The sequence below is a fragment of the Pseudopipra pipra genome, chromosome 5, assembly GCF_036250125.1.
Source record: "Pseudopipra pipra isolate bDixPip1 chromosome 5, bDixPip1.hap1, whole genome shotgun sequence".
In the NCBI taxonomy this organism is placed as follows: domain Eukaryota; kingdom Metazoa; phylum Chordata; class Aves; order Passeriformes; family Pipridae; genus Pseudopipra; species Pseudopipra pipra.
In genome coordinates this window covers 3,244,844-3,261,390 of record NC_087553.1, presented here as the reverse complement: position 1 = coordinate 3,261,390, position 16,547 = coordinate 3,244,844, and the positions used below count along the sequence as shown (strand labels likewise).

The window sequence follows — 16,547 nt, the reverse complement described above, 5'->3', positions numbered from 1 at the left end:
GAGATAATGTGTTCCACGTGCCTTTAACTATACAGGTTGAATAGACTGATTGATCAGGTCATTATTTATCACTGGGACATGGCATTGATTTGATTGATTCGCATATGTAAAGATTTGTAAAATTGTGGTGTGATTACTGTATCAGTGTGCCTGAGAAATGATTTGAATATGCATATTAACCATAACTGTGTCTTTGGTGTTGAATTATTGGTACAAATACTTGAATTTCCTTTTCAGAGCTCCATAGAGATTATTAAGGCATAAACTAAAGTAGCTGATGCTTCACAACTTCCCTGTGAGGGTGGGGAGGCCCTGGCACAGGTTGCCCAGAGAAGCTGTGGCTGCCCTATCTCTGGAAGTGTTGAAGGCCAGGTTGGATGGGGCTCTGAGCAACCTGGGATAGTGGAAGGTGTCCCTGCCCATGGCAGGGGGTTGGAATGAGATGATCTTTAAGGTCTCTTCCAACCCAAACCATTCTGTGATTCTGTGATAATATATAATCTAAACGTGTGGTACTATCTATCTATATACACACTATATACACTAAACTTTTCTAGCTTGAGGTGGGACAACATGTGCCCTCTTTGAGATGGAGAAGAGGGCAGTCCACACTATAGTACTTTCCTTACCACAAAAATAATGGAATTTGACCTGTGCTCAAGCCCTGAGCAGGAATTCACCTGCAAGATGCCCTACGCCCAGAACTCAGGAGAGGAACAGCCTGTAGTCAAGATTAATTGTTCAAAGGATGGCAGGCAGCAAAACAGCTGCTGATTGAACCCACTTCACCTGGCCAGGACAGGTGGACACAGGCTGTAAGTGTTGATCTGATCCTAATGTGTCCATGTTTGTATCTTTTCAGGGTGTTGATGATGCCTTCTACACGTTAGTCCGAGAAATCAGAAAACACAAAGAGAAGATGAGCAAAGATGGTAAAAAGAAGAAAAAGAAGACAAAGACAAAGTGTATAATTATGTAAATACAATTTATCCTTAAGAAGTACTGAAGTAATTTTGTACATTACACTAAATTATTAGCATTTGTTTTAGCATTACTTTACTTTCTGCTTCATGATCCTGTTAGCTTTACCTGAATGCTTGTTTTAAATGACAGTGGAAACTTCATTCCTCTTAAAAGTGCCAGTATTCTTTGACTGTTGGTTCTTGAACTAGCAATGCCTGTGAAAAAAACAAACAAAAACCAGAAAACAAACATTAAAAACCACACATAAAAACCTGAGAACTGTCTTAGGACTCTTTGGTGCATGCACAGTTGCTAACTTCCTGTTTTTCTTACTGATTGTGAACTTCTGTGTGCAAAGCAAACAATGAAATGATGCTCTACACATTCTAACATCCCCTATAAATTTGTTGGGTTTATAAATCCGGTTGGGAAAAAGGACTAGTTAGCAAGAGACTCTCATTTCAGCCTTTCCTTTACTTTAGACTGATTATTGCAATAGAGAGAGACCAGAAGCCTTTATAGTCTTCCTGTAGATTTTGCTTCTAGGCATCTAGTCTTGTAGCATTTCAGATCAACTTTAATGAATGTAAAGATAAAAACTTTCAGAAAAAAAAAGTTTCACTGCAATTTGTCATGGTCACTCCTTAAAGACTCTATTTTTTCTATAAAAAAACAAAGAAAAAAGTAAAAAAAAGACGACAATGCACATCTGGCAATGGAAAAAGTAAAAGTTCTAATTAGGTTGATTTGCTCTTGTTAATGCATTGCTTTAAGACCTTCACTGACTTTTTGTGTCTGAAGATCAAGGTGAAATCCCCCCCAGCATCAAACCTTTAAGTAGCTTTGTTCAGTAGGTGCAGGATTTCACCCTTAGTGTCTCTAGGAAATACTAAAAAGCCTTAACAGATAAGTTGATTCAAATTCTTAGGTTAATTCATACATGGACCCAGAATTTACCGTAAGAATTAAATCAGAATTAATCCTAAATTATATAGTGGAGTAAAACCATTATTCCCCCCCCCCCCCCAAGAGCGGCATTAAATATTTCCAGATGCCCAAGTTTTGTGCAAAATAGGGGAGAAATCTTAAATTCTGGTAACATCAAATGAGTGAATGAATGAGTTGAATTTAGCTGCTTCATGCAAATAATTTGGGAATCCACTATTCCATAGAAATGGTGTGGAATTTGCACAAACTGTCAGCATGGTTTCCAGCGTCAGTGTTGTTTGTGTGATGTCCGTGAAGTACTAGTTTTGTTGCACAGATTTAATGGTTGGTGAGTGGCATTCCAGTGTCTATCATGAAGCTAGGCCAAGATTTTAATGTTGTCTTTCTCTGTGATTAAGTTCTCTTGTGATTTTGTTTTCCCTTCCCCCTCCTTTTTTTTTTTTCTTTTTTTTTTTGTTTTGTTTTCTGATTGGAATTAATGCAGGATTTTTGCAGGAGCTTTCAGTTTTTGGTACTGCAGTAGCCTAGTTATTCTGCACTGAAGCACGAGCCAGTAGTCCCAGTGTTGCCAGTTCCTGTTGTCTCACTGTAAATGTGGAGTTGTTTGTTCCATTAGAGCTTTGGTCCCTGAAGGTTCACTTCATAGTAGCCAAACTCAGCTGCAGAGGAACATTTGAAGATGTGGCTCTGGTGTACCCAAGTAATAAGACACAAGACGTCGAAGTAGGATAGTTCAGGACACTGGACTGGAAAGCTGGGAACAGGGAAGAGCAGCATTGCCCTAAGGTACACCTAAACAATTCCATGGAAATTTTACACAGGTATGTAAAAATTGCACTGTGTAACTTGGACCATTTCTGTGATGCCAAAGGTGCAGCTGCCTGAGAAAAGTATTATCTTGCTTCTACAAAAAAAAATCCCAGAGTGACTGTTGGAGGTGGAGAGCTGCAAAGCTGGCAGGGAACACATCCTGTATGTTCTTTAATTTCCATGTGGCTGAGGGAAATCATGCCTTTCCCTGCCTGTGCCCCCATTCCCCACCCTTCACCAAAACCCCCTTCCCTCCTTTCAGCTTTGATGTGAAACGTAGGTAATGAAATATTCTGAAAAACAGCAACAGGAGAACCTAATGTTGTATTGTAAGGACCAATAAGAACAGATTCTTGATGTCACAAAGTATTTCAGAGCTTCCAGGGTTAAAATGTGTTGGAGACAGTTATTTGCACATTTTAGACACTCTTGACTATACACGGAGAACGTAGCAAAAGTTGACAGTATGCCTTGAGCAAATGGAAGTAATCTTAAGGTTGCTTTAATTTTGGTAACTGAGTCACACTGCATGTAAAATTAGGGCTGGTCTAAAATTCTGACGTTCATTTAACTAAATACTGTTAGGAAATTGTAGCTGAAATGTCTTATTCATCAAATGTGGATTTATATAGCTCTACTATAAAGCTATATGTAGGCTAGTGTTGGGGTTTTGTTCAGCAAATGTGATCTGTAGCTGCCAGTCTGATTAAATTAGTACAAAATCCATTTAGATTAGCCCTTATTTACAAAAAAAAAAACCAACAACCAACCCCAAACCACATCCTTGCTGCCGTTGTGCAGTTTTGTCTGAGTATTTGTTGCGATTTGGTGAAGCACGTTGGACTGCAGCTTGCACAAGTTGATCCCTTCCTTATTGTCTTGCCCTACCTGAGATGCTTTCCCAGAACATCCCTGGGTGCTTGTCTGTCCTGAGAGCAACTACTGAATGACCCTGTGAGTCACTGACCACGTTAGCACGTGGAACTGCCATGTGTCAGGGAGTAACACCTTCTTACGGTAGCTTTATGTAACCCTGCTAAACACCTGTATCACTGGTTTGCTCCAAATTCAATTATTCTGACCAGTTTCATTGCCCTAAACTTTTTTGCTAACTGAGAAGTGTGGACTTGGTCACAGTAACAGGATCTCTGAAATGGGTAAATACTGACACACACAATCTTCTGCTCTTGTCTATACTATGAAGCAATACAATTATTACCTTCAAAGACCATCAAACTGTAAAACAAATCATTTTGTCTCAAGTTTACATAAAGCTACATAGATGGTAAATCTTTCCTAACATTTCTTTATTCCACTGTCTTGTTGTTTTCATGTTGAAAATACTTCTGCTTTTTCCTCTTGAGTGCCAACTTCTTACTAGAATGACTTCTTAATGTAATATGTTTACCTGGAATGTATTTTAACTATTTTTGTATAGTGTAAACTGAAACATGCACATTTTGTACATTGTGCTTTATTTGATGTGGAACATATGCAGTGTGATCCAGTTTTTCCATAATTTGGTTGTGTGACCTCGGAATGTTGGTCATGACAGACATTAAGTTAAAAAAAAGGAAAAAAAAAAAGACCACTGTTTGTTTTAAAATTTTTAATGTTTTTAGGAGTATGTGCTGTGAGGTGATCTGGAATTTGTCATTTTTTTGTCAAACTGTACTGCTCCTATTTATTGTAATGTAATAAAAAATAGTTATTGTGAGTTTCTGTCCCAGCTTCCTTTTTCTGTGCAAGAATTTTGGTGCCTCATCTCGGTAATGGTGCATTCCACAAACTCTGTGTGTTTGGCAGTTGTTCTCCCTTTATGTCTTGCATTTCTGCAGGTGCTGCCTGTCCCAAAGCTGCTGTCCCTGCCCCTGGGTGTTCCCTGCCTCTCCCAGGGAAGGTGTAACTGCATCTTTATTTCTGAGGAGCTCATTTGATGTGCAAGGGCTGTTTTTCACATCGGTGTGGCACTAGAAACTGAACTGCACAAGGCAGTGTACCCTGCCATCGTTTTTTAAATTGTCTTCCAGGATTTTGTGTGTGTAGTGAATTTTGTGTGGTAGTGAATCCCTCCCACTGCCTCCTCCTCAGGCGTGATCTCAGCAATGCTCGTTAGGCCTTGCTAAGGAGTGCCTGGGCTGAGCTCCTCCCGAGCTTACCAGGAACACTGTTCCCAGCTCTTAGCGAGCTCCTGGTTTTTAACCAGCCTTGGAAACATCCCAAGTGGAGCAACATTTCTGTTATCAAGCTTTCAAAGAAAGGATGGAAAATTACTGTGACTAAATCCAGCTCTCTTGTGGATCTGTAAGCAGCAGACCCTCGGAGCTCTCCTGGAACACACCAGCACCTCCCTCTGAGTGGGGCCTCCCAGAGCCAGTGAACTCTCCAATTGGAGGAGCAATGGCACTGAATTCCAGGGGAATTTTTCACAGGTGTATACTTCCTACATACTCCTTTAGGTCTGTGTGAGTGTGGATATCCTACAGCAAATGTACTGTGAATGTTGCTCTCCTAGATTCTTAAGTACTTCGGATTTGTAAATAAAATAGGCCTATGAGTTACTGTCGTGCTTACAGTAAATTCTGTAGGAGCCTTTTGTTAAATCGTTTAAATCAAGCTATCAATCAAGTGCTGTTAAGTTTAAGTTTAGGCCTAAACCACTGATCAAGTGCAGGGCTAATTCTGGCAAGGAGGTCCAGTCTGAACATTGTGACTCCACAGGAGGATCTCCCTTATTCCTTTTATTCTTACCCTTTCCCATCCTCAACCTCCACATAGATAATTTTGGTTGATTTTAGGTTTAGATTGATTACTTTTAGACTTCAGTTTCCTTTTGTTCTCTGTGCTTTAACCATCTAGTGAGTAGTAGAGTGACTTTTGTCAGTGGACTTTGTCACACTTTTATATTAAACCTGTGTCAGCAGTTCTTCAAGTGACCCTAAAATACTTATTTGTGACAGTGTGATGACTTGCTACTGCCAACAGCTCTGCTGCAGTGATTCCTTACCTATATTTCAAAGATTATTTCTATCTCCAGCGTTGTTTAGTTGGTGGAAACACCAACCAACCCTACAATGTACAGAGTATCAGATCTGGCACAAGTCTGTGCGCGTCGAGCCAAGGCCTGCAGAGATACCCTGGAGCAAACAGCCATGGCCAAACTTCTCTTCCCAGGGCAAAGATCAAGTTATCCATTCCTGCTGCAGCAGTTACACAACACCAGAAATCAGCAGTAGGAGAAATTTCCTTCAGGGCCCAAGTGCTGTTGTTCAAACCACTGTTGTTCAAACTCACCCCTTTCCTGACCCCAAAGTCATCCTCCTAACACAGAAAGGTGGTGCCTCTGCAAGTGAAGCAGATGAGGTTAAAAGCTTTAAGAATTGACTTTCAGAGAATCACAGAATTGTCAGGGTTGGAAACAACTCCTGGAGATCATCCAGTCCAACCTCCCTGCCAAGGAAGGGTCACCTGGAGCAGGGGACACAGGAACATGTCCAGGTGGGTTTGGGATGCCTCCAGACAGGGAGACTCCACACCCTCCCTGGGCAGCTGTTCCAGGGCTCTGCCACCCTCAGTACAAAGAAGTTCTCATGCTGAAGTGGAACTTCTTGTGTTTTAGTTTGTGGCCATTGCTCCTCATCCTGTCACTGGGCACCACTGAGAAGAATCTGGCACTATCCTCTGACATCCACCTCAGAGATCTTTATATGCATTGTTGAGATCCCCCTCCATCTTCTCCAGAATAAACAGGCCCAGCTCCTGCAGTTTCCCCTCATAAGACACACTCCAGACCTCTAAGTATCTTTGTGGCCTCCACTGGACCCTCTCCAGTAGCTCCTTGTCTTTCTTGAACTACGGAGACAGAACTGAACACGATTCTCCAAATGTGGCCTCACCAGGGCTGAGTGGAGAACTTTACTTTGGAGAAGGTGAGTGGAAATCAATCGTTTAATGCAGAGGACTTTCAGGTTAAGCTTCCAAGTAGCAAGCATTAGCACTTTGAATTGACATTCAAACACAATTATGGGGTAAGAAGAGCTTCTGTTAAAGATATATTTTGAAGTGAAACAGAACAGAGCTGTGCAACCACTCCTTCCTGCAAAGTCGTTTCACACCTGAGGTTTTAGTGAAAACAACCCAAGCAGCTGCTGGAGGGGAAGCAAAGTCCTAATTTGTACCTTAGAGGGGTTGGAAGGATTTACATTTCGTTTCTTTTGAGGTTACATCTCCTTTATTGTCAGTTTTCGTGGATGTGTTGGTTGCATGCACAGTCACTGGTTGTCATCGCTGTAGTAGCGCTGTTTCATGGCTCGGTATTTCCTCAGGAAGTACAAAGCCTCCAGCTCCTTTATAACAAATTCACCCCGTGCAATCAGTTGCTTAATTTTCTCAGGGTCTTTCTCATCCTTGTGTTTTAGGAAAGCTGCTTTCAAACGGCTTCTAAAGTAGTCTGCTCCTTTGGGATACTCCCTTCCAAGGTACAGCAGCTTGGAGGAAAAAAAAATAATGTGTTTTTAATAAACTGAGCGTGCAGTGAAAGAGGTTCATTTTCTGGTTAAGGAAAGTGCTGGTGGCATTTAAGACACTTACATTTTTGTACAGTCTCACCACTTCACCTCTTAAAGAATTGGCCATTCTCACATTTTGGTGAACTCTTTAATCTTGTCTGATTTTTGGGTTTGTTTGGTTTTTTTACCTGAGGGATAATCAGTTGGACATTAGCCTTCCCTGGGAGTCAGCAAACCCCAGCCTCCTCCTCCCTAGGGCTCCCGTATCCTACTGAGCCCCCTTGGCTCTAACTACTTATTTTCTGGTTCTACTCTGGTTATTTGGATTTACGTATTTTATGTATTTGTGCATTTTTATGTAAGTCCATATATTTACATATTATAGATTCTATATTCATATATTGTATATTCATATACATTTTGTATAGTTAATAAATTTGTACACTATATACTTACATACATATGTACATATATATACACACGTACATACATGTGTAATGTATATATATAATACATATATTTATAAAATGCAAATACAAACATATATAATAAATATATGCATATAATACATAAATATATAAAATACATATATAGATATAATACATAAATATATAATACATACATATATATCTATGCATACATATATATATGAATTCCTATATATATATATATGTATGTACAAATATATATATATGAATTCCAGCAACTGCTGCATTCCTAAATTTTGCTGTTTTTAAAACTGTTTAAGTGCATTACAAATTGAGGCCAGTTCACGCTGGCAAAACGTAAGGTAAAAAGACAAATCATGTGTTAGTAACAAAGTGGTTGTTTTTTATTTATGTAAACCCAGAACGGCCTGGGTTGGAGGGCACCTTAAAGCCCATCTCGTCCCAACCCCCTGCCACGGGCAGGGACACCTTCCACTATCCCAAGTTGCTCAGAGCCCCACCCGAGCTGTCCTTGGACACTTCCAGGGATCCAAAAACAAACGGGGCACCCCAAACCGAACCACAAACGACCGGATTCCTGGATTCCAGCCCAGCCCCGGGGCCCGCGGGCCCCTCTATCCGGGCCGTGCCCGGGGGCCGCCGCCTCCCCTTCGCTGTGCCCGCGATCCCGGTGCCTCCTGCCCCGCTCCCCCCGCAGCCGCTCCCGGTTCCCACCCCGACCCCGGGAAGGCCGGACCAGGGTCTCACCCGCTCCCGGTTCCCACCCCGACCCCGGGAAGGCCGGACCAGGGTCTCACCCGCTCCCGGACGGGGCCGTTCCCGGCCGGAGCCGCCGCCAGGCCGCGTCAGGCGGGGCCGCCCGGGCTGCGCATGAGCCGGGGGCGGAGCGGCCGGGGGAGAGCCGGGAGCGGGAGAGGGATCCGGCTGGGATCGGGACAGCCGGGGACAGGGATCCGGCTGGGATCGGGCACCGGGGAGAGGGATCCGGCTGGGATCGGGCACCGAGGGATGGTGCGGCGGGGAGGGGAAGGGAAGGGTCGGGGGGTGCGGTGGGGAAGGGTGAGGTGGTGGGGATGAGGAAGGATTAGGTGGTGGGGTGGATAAGGGTCAGGTGGTGGGGTGGGTCAGCGCTGGACCGAAGCGTTGCTCATCATCTGAACTACATGGAAAAATATATATCTGAATATATATGAAAAAAATTATTTAAGACTGAAAAATACCACTTGTTTTTTCTGCAGTCCCCAGTCCCGTGCCGTGGTTTGTTGCCGTGGATTCTCGGTGTGAAACCCGGCCGGGAGGGACGGAGGGAGCTCGGGCTTTGTTGCCACAACCGCTCCATGGTGACAAACTCCATCCCTAAGCGCAGCCTGCCTGCTCCTTCCTCTTTTTGTATTCCCGCCTGGGTAATTAATCGCCCCGCAGTTACGCGAATTCCCGTGGCGGTGTTTGGGCGCTGCGCAGGTTAATTGGTAAAGAAAGGATTTACTGCTGGATGTTCGGCTCTCTGGAATCTGTTCTCGTTTCCTTGTAGTTGTTTGGGGAAGTCCCCTAATTACGTTTCTCCGGGTGCAGTTCCCCAGCTGATGGCAGAACTCGGTGGTTCTGTGACATTGCACGATGTGATTTAGCGTTGTTTGGATTAGCACACGGTGTCAGTCCATGAATTCAGAAAACACTGGACAAATATTTTACTAAACTATGTCCTACACTAAAATACGTATTTCATGTGCGTTAGTTTTTTAACAGTGGGAATAAGTAAATACACTTCCTTAATCATAAGTGTAATTTAGCCTGATAAATTATGGCAGTCTGTAGTCATGTGTTGGTGGCTAATTTTCTGCAGTACTGAAGTTGTTGTCATTACAGTTTTTCAATAGTTAACCTCACCTAATTTTACAGAATAGTTGTATTTTTTAATTATTTGTTTATAGTTGATCCTCTGTTCTCTGATGTTCACTTTACCTTTTTTCTTTTCCCCTGATCTTTTAGGGTCCAAAATCGAAGAACAAGGTAAGTAGGCAGAAACATGCTCTAGTTCATTACTGCATTTATTTTTTTAATCTGCTCAGGGTTAATTGAATTTGAAAAAGGAAGAGGCATCTCCAGGACTGAGGGAGCTGGGGGGGCTCAGCCTGGAGAAAAGGAGGCTCAGGAGGGACCTTCTCATTCTCTGCAATTCCCTGACAGGAGGTTGTAGCCAGGCGGGGGTCAGGCTCTGCTCCCAGGGAACAAGGGACAGGATGAGAGGAATTGGCCTCAGGCTGCACCAGGGAAGGTCTTCAGATCGGACATCAGGAGGAATTTCTTCACAGAAAGGGTGGTCAGGCCTTGGAAGGGGCTGCCCAGGGAGGTGGTGGAGTCCCCATCCCTGGAGGTGTCCAGGGAACAACTGGCTGTGGCACTCAGTGCTCTGGGCTGGGGGACAAGGTGGGCATCGGGCACAGGGGGGACTCACTGATCTTGCAGGTGTTTCCAACCTCAGTGATTCTGTGGTTCTGTGATATGAGCCACAGGCTGGACACAGAATATGGTGGGTGGAGGGACAACAGGCAGAAGTTCAGGGGAAACTGGATTGTATAAATTCATCCCATGGATTATTCTTAATTCAGTAATAATGAATTTATCCACCCCCCACCCCTCCCCAGCTGTGCATCTCAGTTGTGTCAGTGCTATATTAAGTCATAAGAATGTGAAAAGAAATGGAGTAAAAAGTGACTACAAGTAATTGAAACAAGCAATTTTCCCTTTTCACTGGAAGTAATCAAAGATTTATTTGTTTGTTTAAGTGAAAAAAAAAAAAGAACTGATTCTTCCCTGAAATGTTAATGGGTAGAATTGTGGAGTTTACTGATTCTATTTCAGGATAATTTTGCAAAGAAATGCTTTGGTAACAAATGTGATAAGATGCCCTCAAACTCTGGTGGTTATATGTGTGTTGTTGGTACTAAATTGTTACCACTGTTTTTGTTCCAGCTTCATGATAACCTCTGTATTCAAGGTCACCCTTATCTATATATTTACTGCCACGCAAAGTAGTGTAAAGTGAAGAGCTTTCCACGTAGTTATTTATATCTGAAATCAGAATCAAAGTATGAAATAACAGTATATGTAACACACTTTGTGTGTGAAAAAGGATCAGGATGTATTTCCTTGGTGTATTTTTTTCCATCAATACCTTGCCTTTCAACCTGGGTTTAGGCTGCTGTCACTCTTAGGCTCCAGCATGTAGAGGAAACAATGCAGAATATCATGGTTTGTTTCCTCAAGTGTACAAAAAAATAGCCTTATTTGCCCCACTCGTAAACAATAATGTTGGCTGGGAATTAATTTTGCAGTTTAGATCCAATTATCACGTTTTTATGTGTATCATCCGTGAGAATGCTGTGAATTACAGGACAAAAACCAGTGTTCTATTTTGGTTCATCTGTTACATGACGGTAAATTTTGCGTGTTACTTACCTTGTCTTTTATTTTTATAAACTATATACCCAGACCTCAAAGAATTGATACACTGATTTCTGAGAAATCCAGATTTAAAATACAGTTTTTCTAGGATTAGGCCAGAGGTTGAATAGTGGACTGTCTGGAGTTGCAGTGAGGATTTTATAACAGAAAAGAGAACCCTTGCTACTTGTCTTTTGAATTAGATGCTTCTAATTTGGGCCAGACTTGCCCCAAAATACATTTCCCAGTATTTCCTAAAATATTTGAAGTTATAACATCTGCTTTCTTAGTCAATCTACCTGTTATTCAATTTCTACATTAAAAACAACATTCTCCTGTTTGTGGCCATGTTTGGGAATGTCTAGCATAGAATAATATATTAATTGTAAGAGCATATATTGCATCAGGAAAATGAGAATAAAATTGAGTCCAGAATGTTTATTGCCATTCTGGGGGTTTCATTCACTGTGCAGGGAGTCTAAAATATTAATTCAGGGATCACATTTGAAGGGAAAATTTATAGAATTATACACCTCTCAGAATATATTAAAATAACACTGACATTTGTTTTCTTCTAATTTACTGCAAACGTTAAGCCTGGTGGCAAAAAAGCTGAAAAGAAAGAAGAGGAAGTGAAGCTGAATGAGGGAGGTACTGTGCACTTCATTTATAGGGAATGTGATGGGCAAATCATTTGTTTTAAAGAAATGTACATAAAGTAATTTCTTGAGCTACATGTGAATTGATATTTGTGTTTCACAAACATGGGTGAGTCCTCTCTGTTTTCTGGTGTGAGCCAAATTCTGTGTTGGTTGATGCCACATCTCAGTGTCCTGTCAGTGCAATACTCCCTCCTCTAGTTATTTCTCCTGCAGTCAGGAACTTGGGAAGAATTAACTTGCCATTAATCCATCCTGGTGGGAGCTTGGGCACGCTGTGACTGCTACTGATTACTAATCACTAGTAGCCTTTTGTGGGTGGGAGTAGCAGCTCAGGCAGGTTTGGGAACTGCTGTTGCTCTCGCCTCAGTGCAACACAGATACCCTTGACATGACTTCCAAGTAGGTGGGATGTTCAATGCTCTGTTTGGGAACCTGTGGATTGATGTTCCAGTTTAGGCTGAAGGCTTAGAGGTTGAAATCAATTTTAGTTTTCACATCGTCTCTAACTTTCCAGTCCTAATGGCAGCAAAGAGAAGCTTTGCTGGGATGGGGAATAGCTGATCATGAGGAGGATTTCAATGAACAAACAGCCAGAAGGTTGAAGTTGTAGGAAAGCAGTGGTTGTAGGAAAGGAGAAGAGTAACTTGGAACTAAACCACTCAGTTTCACCACAGACTTCGGATCAAGAACCTGTGTCCATTGAAGCTGGAACAGAAGGAGAGCACTCCTGCTGCTGTTTCTGAGGGGGGAGAAAGAGGGCTTGTTGGTCCTTGTCTTGTCTCCACTTGTATCATCACAGGCTGGTGGGGCAGTGCCATAGATAGCGTGTTTTAGTACTATGATTCAAATTAATTTGATTCGTGGGAGAAGATTTCTGTGCAATGCTAAACGTTCCTGCTGCTCATTTCATGGTTGTTTTGTCTTTACAGCTATTAACAAAATCACTTGTCTGGTTTTATTCAGCAAAATATAGTTATGCTCTTGATCTGTTCCCCAATCTTCAGATGAAGCTGAACGAGAAGAAGCAGCAAGACTTGAGAAGGAGAAACTTGAACGAGAGCGCATGGCAAGGCTTGAGGCAAAAGTTAGTTTGTACTCACTGAGAAAAGCTATTCCTATTTCTAGATTTGGGACGAGGTCTGTAAAACATCAGTGTGAGAATAGGAATTAAATTTCCTTCTGTACTTGCTGTTGGGAACAATATAGAGGAGATTTTCCAGCTTCCATGGATTAACATAAGTCCTAAAATCCAGCCAAGGCACTGGGAGATAAGATCCCACAAATTGAGGTGGTACTGAGCTGGATCAGTAAAGAAACATAATGCATGTAAAGTCAAAGAAAATGATGCTGATTTTTTTTTTCCCACTAAGCAAATGTTTGACTTAGTGTTGCTTTGATTTAGAAAAATAAATGAGATAGTCTTATCTGTTTTTGATGGATTTAAATACATGAATTTTTGTGATATGTGATATTCCAGTTTGAATAAATGCCCCCTTTTTTCCCCCGTTCCACTGTGCTTTCAATTGAATGTATTTTTTTTGTGTTCCCCATAGTTATATTTGGTACAGCTGTGGCAAGAAAATATTGGTATAAATTCCTTAACTGGTTACATGTTGGGGCAGATACAGTGATTTGTGTGTATGTACATATATGTGTGCATATTAGACTACGTATATTTATTATTCTGACAAGACTGGAATTCAGAACAAAAACTGATTGGTAAAATCTAAGTATTTTTTCTGTTTTCAAAGAAAAAAGAGATTTACAACAAATATGTCTTTTTTTTTTTTAAGAAAAAGTCATTCTTGCCTATGCCTTTTGTACTTTACAGATTATGTTCTTCCTCTAGGGAGGAGATGAACTTAAAATAATAGAAATTATAAGGAAAAAAAATCAAATAATCTTGCACATATTTTTCCAACACATGGTTACATTTTTTTAGCAGCTCTCATTAGGATGATGATTTGGAAACTGTTCAAGAGAGAGGTTAACAATCATGTGACACATTATATTTATCATGTGGCTCAGCAACTAATGTGATGACAGTAACATATTGCAAACTACCAGAGTCTTCTCAATGGAATGTTTCATTAAAAAAAGCAAGTTACCTGCATTTGGATTTGTTTAAATAATATATCATTCAAATATTTGTTTGTTTTATGTAAAATAATTGTAAGACCTAAGCTAAATATTTAACTTTATATATATATATTTTAACAGTACCAAGAACAAAAGGAGTCTGAACTAGCAGAACTTAATTCACTGGAACAGAAGTTTCTGTCTGCACAGCAGTGGAAAATGGAATATAGAGAACATGAAAAGGTAACCTCTCTTGCCAAAATCCCTTGTCCTTCCTTTCCTATTTCTTTAATTCATTCTGCTTTTAAACATTTCCCAAAAAAAAGCTCTACCAGGGCTTAAATTTTTTTTAAATAGATTTTGAGACAATTGACAACATTTGCTTCAGTGGTTCCTGGATATCACAGGTCATCATTTGGAGAGAGATTGGCCAAACCTTCAGAGCTGGAAACGTGAAAATGCAGCTGAGAGTCAATGTCTGCAGTTTAGGGGGGTGGTTGAGTTGTCACACGAGGGTGTTACGTACCTGTAAAGTTAAATTTTAAATAGTAAGGTAGAGAAATACTGTAGTAGAACATTTCTCTTGTGTGAATCCATCTTGCAGTCACATCAGTCAGTAACAATAACGTGAAATTTGGTCCGTTTGGCTCCAGGTAAGGTTAAACAGACTTGCGGACAGAAGGATTTTCTCTTTGTCCTGTTTATCACTTAATCCTCTTAAAGCCTCTGCAGAACAAATTTAGAATCATAGGATAAATCATGTTAGGGAGCACTGCTGAAATTCATGTAGCTCAACCTGCTGCACGAAGCAGGGCAGACTCTGAGGTTTTTATCAAGGTGCTCAGTTGGGTTTTGGAAATTTTAAGGTTAGACATACCACAGTATCTTTAAGCAGCTACTTTGACAGCTTTACCACTTCTTCGTTTTTCTTTATATGCAATAACCATTTTTCTTTAAATGCAATTGGCATTTCCCTGTTACAGCTTGTGATCGTTGCCAGTTGTTGTTTGTGGATGTTTCTGGAAGTGTTTCTCGGAAGGACAAACATAAGACTTTTCTGTTTTCTAAAGTAAGGGCAAAATGGAACTATTGTTTTTAAAATAAATCTTCTAATAAAATACTGGTAGGTTATGGGAAATACCGGGGTTTGTATTAGTCTGTTGTTAACAATATTTAGGGCAAAAGAAATATATAATATCACATGCTGAGTTTCCACATCGATTTCTGTACAATTTCAGTTCAGATTAACAGATATATGTACAATTTATCACAATATTTATCCTTTTTCTCAAAGAACGAGTGCTGTTATTTTTAAGGATGTGATGATGAAACTGAAGCTCTCTTTTAAGTGCAAAGATGTACAAAAAAAAAAAGAAATCAGATATTTTAATTACTGAAGACTGATCAGTCTTTAATACAGGAGTTTCCAGGGCACTCAATACTCACCTACTATTGCTTTCTTAGAAGTCAGTGGAAATGCTTGTGGAAGTGCTTGGGAGTGCAATTATACAAGTGTTTTTGCTTTAAAAGATCCATTTTACTTTGTAATGCAATCTTCTGTAACAGTATTATTAATCTTCACAGCAAACAGGGAGGCAATGTTTCCTTAATAGCCTATTATATGGATGAAAAAAATTACATTACAGGTGATAAATTGATCCTATGAGCCCAATGTTAGGCTTATGTTTAGCATTAAGTGGGTTTAGTCTGTCACTATTTTTTTCTTTCCACCACTTATATGAATGAACAATAATTGATTTGAAAATAAAATTATTAAAAAAAACCCCGACCCTAATCTAGGATTTCACATTCCCCCCAGAGGTTTCTGTAACAGTTCAGTTGGGGCTGGTAAGGGGGAGGGAAACTTCTTTAGAGGCAGAGAAAGGAGGAATAAATATGTTGGAGTAGAGGCTCTTAAGCAGCTTTATTGCCAGTATAGGAATTTTCAGTTCTGTAGGCATCACCTGGCCTGAGAACCATCTGCCTCTTCCCCCTGCACTGTTTCCTTGTTTATGTTCTCAGCCATTTATTCTTTCAGCCCCTCATTTGTGGCAGGTGCTGAGTTAATTGCTTTTGTAGACAAACTCTACCCGTCAGGACAGAAACCACTGATAAACAAGTATAAACAGCAGGTGTTGGGTGGGCAGAAGTATCTTAACACATTAATATCAAAGTAAACCATTTTTTTGCTGGCATAGGGATAAGCCAAGTGGTGTTAGAATCCCATTTAGATGCATTTAGGTGTGAGTGTGTCACTATAATTGTCTTTCAGACCCCCCCTTTTTTCCTGTGATATCAATAGTCACTTGCACCTCATGCCTGCATCCTCTTTTCCTTGTTTTTTGTAGTGGGAGCATTACCTCAGCTGTGATGGAATTCCTGACCCAACTGTACCACAGCAAATCAACACTTTCATGAGCTTGTGGCGTGAAGATCAAGATGAGGATGTTCAGCTTGTGATGGAGAAGGGGGAACAGGTGCTAAATGTAAGTGTTAAAATGATGTATTTTGGTTTCAGCCTTCTCCCTCTAACTGTTGTCTCTCTTTTTTTTTTTTTTTTGGTGGCTGTAACCTTCAAAACCTTGAAGTTTCCCTTCCTTTTTTATATTTTTTTTCATTACAGACTTTTTGTTCACCCTCAAGAAGTCGTTTATTGACTTTAAATGTGCATTTCAGGGATCTGA

General features: G+C 40.7%; 3 protein-coding genes across 11 annotated transcripts in view; 2 read left to right on the top strand and 1 right to left on the bottom strand.

Annotated features, from left to right (window-relative positions):
* KRAS (KRAS proto-oncogene, GTPase) overlaps positions 1-4,438 on the top strand; it is a 23,051-nt gene extending 18,613 nt beyond the window's left edge. For all 5 annotated transcript variants that reach the window (XM_064654162.1, XM_064654158.1, XM_064654159.1 and 2 more), the window contains one exon: positions 863-4,438. In XM_064654162.1, the coding sequence (XP_064510232.1) occupies positions 863-979 (117 nt within the window). In that variant the 3' untranslated portion in view covers positions 980-4,438. The remainder of the gene's footprint in view (positions 1-862) is intronic.
* Positions 969-8,561, bottom strand: ETFRF1 (electron transfer flavoprotein regulatory factor 1). Of its 3 annotated transcripts, none has more exons than XM_064654163.1 (4): positions 8,476-8,561; positions 7,312-7,417; positions 6,016-7,208; positions 969-1,178 (listed from the first exon to the last, which is right to left on the bottom strand). In XM_064654163.1, the coding sequence occupies exons 2-3, from the start codon at positions 7,354-7,356 to the stop codon at positions 6,993-6,995; spliced, it is 261 nt and encodes an 86-aa protein (XP_064510233.1). In that variant the 5' UTR covers positions 7,357-7,417; positions 8,476-8,561; the 3' UTR covers positions 969-1,178; positions 6,016-6,992. The 3 variants fall into 3 exon arrangements, with proteins under 3 accessions (XP_064510233.1, XP_064510234.1, XP_064510235.1); XM_064654164.1 differs by having other exon boundaries at positions 6,900-7,208; XM_064654165.1 differs by having other exon boundaries at positions 8,426-8,532.
* The window catches only part of DNAI7 (dynein axonemal intermediate chain 7), a 20,047-nt gene continuing 12,031 nt past the window's right edge, over positions 8,532-16,547 (top strand). For 2 of the 3 annotated variants that reach the window (XM_064654157.1, XM_064654155.1), the window contains exons 1-6: positions 8,532-8,689; positions 9,668-9,688; positions 11,719-11,773; positions 12,789-12,868; positions 14,005-14,106; positions 16,212-16,349. In XM_064654157.1, the coding sequence (XP_064510227.1) occupies positions 8,549-8,689; positions 9,668-9,688; positions 11,719-11,773; positions 12,789-12,868; positions 14,005-14,106; positions 16,212-16,349 (537 nt within the window). In that variant the 5' untranslated portion in view covers positions 8,532-8,548. The remainder of the gene's footprint in view (positions 8,690-9,667; positions 9,689-11,718; positions 11,774-12,788; positions 12,869-14,004; positions 14,107-16,211; positions 16,350-16,547) is intronic. The other variant, XM_064654156.1, reaches the window with a different exon arrangement.